The following is a 4600-nucleotide window of genomic DNA, read 5'->3' on the forward strand; positions in this document are numbered from 1 at the left end:
GGACAACAGCCTGTAGCATAACTTAAGTGTGTGACTTTGGAATAGGCTATGCAATTATATTACTGCATGGAAAAAGAGAGTTAAATGCCTTTATAATAAATTATTTAGCTCTAAATTAATTAAAATAATACTTATTGTATTTTTAGATCATAATTTTATTTTTAGCTAAATAAAAATGTGAACAATTTAAGGCTATTTTTCACTGATTTACTCTGCATGTATGTAGGATAGTAGATACAATTGATCTTAAAACCTCACCTGTTTTCTCAAAAACTGAACAGATGAGCTCTGTTTACATGGTGTAAACACAATAACTGAAGAAAACAGAAGCATTATGCCATTTGAATTTATTTCAGGTTGATTTGCATGACTGCATCTTAAATGCTTTGGAAAAGCAAAACTTTTTTTTTTTTTAGCATTTCTTCAATTTAAAACAAGGAAAACACAGTAAATAAAATTTCCTTTGTATGTCAAACCTCATGTCAATCTAGAAATTAAATATATTTATTTAGTAAAGTTAGTGACTTGTTCTTGTCCTGTAGTGTCTTCCTTTGCGATTATTTCAGTTTGGCGCATGCAAGTGTGCTCTAGAAAGCTTTAAAGAGTTGGTTGGGTAGATAGCTGAGATGAAGGAAGGAAGTTTGTGCCTCTCTCTCCAGACTGGCCAGTTCCTGTACGGTCGGGGCCAGTATATCCACATGGCCCTTATAGAGACCACCTGGGGTGTGTGAGAGGAAATAGATACAGAGATAAGTAACAGATACAATAAATGAAAGGATACAAACAGGACACCTGAGAGATACACTCACCCCCTGCAGTCCTACGCTGCCCATAAGTCACTTTGCCATCAAATTCATCCACAGGTACTTTGATGTCAGGTTCACACTGAGTAATGGTGCATTTCAAATGTTCCTCGATTTCTGACAACAACTAAAATGGAAAACACTTAAAATAAGTATAGTTCAAATCTTCTTCATGTCATGTAAATGTATTGAGTGTGTTCTCACCTCTTTCTCGTTGTACCAAATAGTACATCCTCCATTCTCTTTGAGTCTGGTGTTATAGCAGCCTTTTCCTCTGTTGGGACAAACGTGGTACCACACCTATGTGAATCCCACACAGACACACAATTAACACACTAACACATTACATTTCTACATCAGCAGTTCTGCTTTACTTCCAACTTACCTTCTCTTTCTCCAAAGCAACCAGTGATATAGCCAAACCCATCCTGTGATGACAACACAAATATCAATGAATGATTAAAATGTAAATGCAGACTAATGATACAAGATAAATGCTGGCCGTTACCTGTCCGTTCTGCCGACTCTTCCAATGCGATGAACATAGTTCTGCTTCTCATCTGGTAGAGTCACATTTATCACTGCAAAACAGAAAACAATACTGCACTTTTTTGTTTTTGAAGTTTTTTCCCCCAATGCAATCATTTCGCAAAACAAATCGATCTATTCATGAATTATTTTTTATAATAATTCTATAAAATATTTTTTAATAAAATAAAATAATTTTATAACCATTTTACTACTATAATAAATATAATAGTATTCTTTATTGTTTTATTAAATAAATCATTATTAGTGTTATTTGTATTATTATTATTATTATTATTATTAACAGTATATTTTTAATTATTAAAAATACATTTTATTATTGATAATATAATTTAATAGTATTAATATAAATCATTATTAGTGTTATTTGTATTATTATTATGATTAACAGTATATTTTTAATTATTAAAAATACATTTTATTATTGATAATATAATTTAATAGTATTATTTATTTTGTTTTATTATTTAATATATTATTATTATTATTATTATTAAGAAATGCATGTCTCTATAGTTGTAGTCTAATGATTTAGTTATTATTGTGGGAAAAAAGCCCCCACAAATGATAATGAAAAATCTGCATTTTGGTTGTAGGAAATGTAAAAATATAAAATCATTGGTATCAGTCATTGAAAAAAAATTAACACCATTGTGAAGGTAAATTCAGAAAACAGAGAAATTCTTCTTTCTTACCATAAGGAACACCATGAATATCGATTCCTCTAGCAGCCACATCTGTGCAAATCAGAAACTTCACTTCCTGTTTCTAAAGTAGGATGATGAAAGGATACTTCAATAGATTGACTATTATCAGAAAAGATATTCAAATGAAAAAAAAAAAAACATCTATACAAATTTAAATCCATTTTTCTTTACCTTGAATCGCTCCAAGTTATATTTGCGCTCATTTGGTTTCCTGTCGCCATGAAGACAGACACAAGAAAACTGGTGTCCTTTCTTGTCTGGACCTGTAGGAAAAGCCAAATGTTTGCATCCAGACTTGATGGCATATAAAGGCTAAAAGCCCGAGCCGTGTGCCCGCCTCACCTCCTCCCTGTTTGATTAAGTACTGCTCCATATTGTCACAGTCGATCTTTGTCCTGCAGAAGATGATGGCCTGATCCATCTTATGCTCCTTAATGGCTCTGATCGCATACTCTCCCTTCAGAATCTTAATGGCCTCTGACCACATCTCTGATAAAGCCATATAACATGATTCACTGCAAGACCTTCATATCAGACCAAGTCAAAGTCCTTTTCACAATTGATAATATGAACCTGGAAATATATTTAGATATTTCACCATAATGTTCTTAATGGCAGGCAGTTCTTACCTGGAGTGCTGGCTCCAGGTCGTGTGTCGTCCTTGGCATGAACTTCATCAGTCTGTGAAGACACAACATCAGTGATTTACACTTGTCTGAACATTCTGAAGTTTAAAAAGACAGAATGAAGTGAGATCTTTGCAAGTGTTAAATAGATGTACCCTAATGTGGTTCTTCCCCAGTCTCTCCCAAAGCCTGTCAGTTTTTGGGTTGACTGGCACCACCACGTGATGGACCGTTTCTGGAACGGAATCTTCTCCCTTCAGATCCACCCATGTGGGGAAATGCATGATCTTCTCCGAGAGCTTCTTCACATCAAATGAGTGCAGTGTAGCAGAGCAAACTATCACCTACAACACACAGTAATTCGTTCATGAAGAACTGCAGCTGAAATCTCTATGGAAAGTAGAAATCTAGAGCTTTGATCACCTGGAGTCTTTTGCCATCTGAAGTGACCTGTGGGATCTGGTTGTAGACCCTCATGATGAAGTCAGTGTAGCCAGCTGACAGGAGTCCATCCTGAACACATTTATTCAGTCAGAAATCACAGTTTTTTTTTTTAAATGCACTTTCCCATATGTTCAGATAAATTTAACCTAAAATCTAGACAAACTTTTACAAAATGAGGTAAAAGTTAAGATTACAGTAAAATCAACAGCATGTCGCAATTTATGCTGTCAACAGAACTTGTAGTTAAGCCAAAGTGTTCCTTTAATGCTAAAACTGTACAGAGTTTTATAAATTGAAGTGTTCAACATACACACTCATCCAGCACCAGGAAGCGGACTTGGGAAAGATCCAGCTTTCCTGTGGATATGAGATCATCCAGTCTGCCTGGGGTCCCAACCACAATATCAACCTAAAAGTACAATGAAGTGATAAAAAAAAAAGATAAATACAAAAAGATTACTAAATTCTGTATTAGGGTCTAGGGCAGGGGTCTTAAATCTTTTTTAGTCCAAGACCACTTTGTAGACAGATAGAGAGAGAAAGCAGGGACAAGTGATACATATTTTTATATGTATCAAGGGATACGTAAAATTGAGTGTTGCCTTATTAAACCTGGTCTGTTATAACTTTTGTATAGTACCATATTAATATATTTGAAATCTCTGTTACAATACTTTGAAAGGCTATCAAAATAATCATTGTACATTTTTGAACATTGAAGTTACATCTATATAATTTAATATTTACCTAATTTAATTTTATACAGTACCATTCAAAACTTTCGGTCAGTTTTCGGAGTCCGTTTCTTTAATGTTTATCATAATGTTTCTTTAATGTTTCATAAGTCTCTTATGCTCACCAAGTTTACATTTATTTGATCAAAATACAAAAAAAAAAGTAATATGAAATATTACTACAATTTAAAATACCCATTTTCTATGTTAATATATTTTAAAATGTAATTTATTCCTGTAATGTCAAAGCTAAATTTTCAGCGGCCATTACTCCAGTCCTCAGTGTCACATAATCCTTCAGAAATCATTCTAATATGCTGATGTTGAAAACAGTTGTGCTGCTTTGTAATATTTTGTAGTTTGTGTTATTTTTATTCAGAATAGATAATTTGTTCAATAGAATGTGCAAAAGAACAGTATTTATTTGAAATTAGTGCTGTCAAAAGATTAAATCGCATCCAAAATTTGTTTACATAATATATGTGTGTGTATGAACAGAGTATGTGCGATCGCGAATCTCGAAAGTGAAACTAAAAAGCGATCGTGCATTCAAAAGCAGTTTCAATGCCAGGCATAATAGCGGCTCCCTGATGCCCGCAATTATACAGTATAATTACCCAATGATAAAACTGTGAGAGAAAGTATTGAAATATGTATTTTCCTCCCATCTCGTATTTATTCCCTTTTGGGGTTCTGTAAACACGTTATTTTCTTTCCGAACACGGTATTGGGATGCG

General features: G+C 33.5%; 1 protein-coding gene across 2 annotated transcripts in view; it reads right to left on the reverse strand.

The window, feature by feature from the left end:
* Nucleotides 1-341: 341 nt before the first annotated feature.
* ddx1 (DEAD (Asp-Glu-Ala-Asp) box helicase 1) overlaps nucleotides 342-4600 on the reverse strand; it is an 8629-nt gene continuing 4370 nt past the window's right edge. Inside the window, exons 15-26 of one of the 2 annotated variants that reach the window (XM_016536251.1) lie at nucleotides 3440-3538; nucleotides 3109-3198; nucleotides 2841-3029; nucleotides 2689-2740; nucleotides 2402-2548; nucleotides 2231-2322; nucleotides 2048-2120; nucleotides 1312-1384; nucleotides 1189-1231; nucleotides 1008-1103; nucleotides 810-930; nucleotides 342-718 (exon numbers count right to left, since the gene is read on the reverse strand). In XM_016536251.1, the coding sequence (XP_016391737.1) occupies nucleotides 588-718; nucleotides 810-930; nucleotides 1008-1103; nucleotides 1189-1231; nucleotides 1312-1384; nucleotides 2048-2120; nucleotides 2231-2322; nucleotides 2402-2548; nucleotides 2689-2740; nucleotides 2841-3029; nucleotides 3109-3198; nucleotides 3440-3538 (1206 nt within the window). In that variant the 3' untranslated portion in view covers nucleotides 342-587. Of the gene's footprint in view, nucleotides 719-809; nucleotides 931-1007; nucleotides 1104-1188; nucleotides 1232-1311; nucleotides 1385-2047; nucleotides 2121-2230; nucleotides 2323-2401; nucleotides 2549-2688; nucleotides 2741-2840; nucleotides 3030-3108; nucleotides 3199-3439; nucleotides 3539-4600 lie in introns of those variants that run through there. The other variant, XR_001638285.1, reaches the window with a different exon arrangement.

The sequence above is a fragment of the Sinocyclocheilus rhinocerous genome, unplaced genomic scaffold (assembly GCF_001515625.1).
Source record: "Sinocyclocheilus rhinocerous isolate Xijiao unplaced genomic scaffold, SAMN03320098_v1.1 scaffold1538, whole genome shotgun sequence".
NCBI lineage: Eukaryota > Metazoa > Chordata > Actinopteri > Cypriniformes > Cyprinidae > Sinocyclocheilus > Sinocyclocheilus rhinocerous.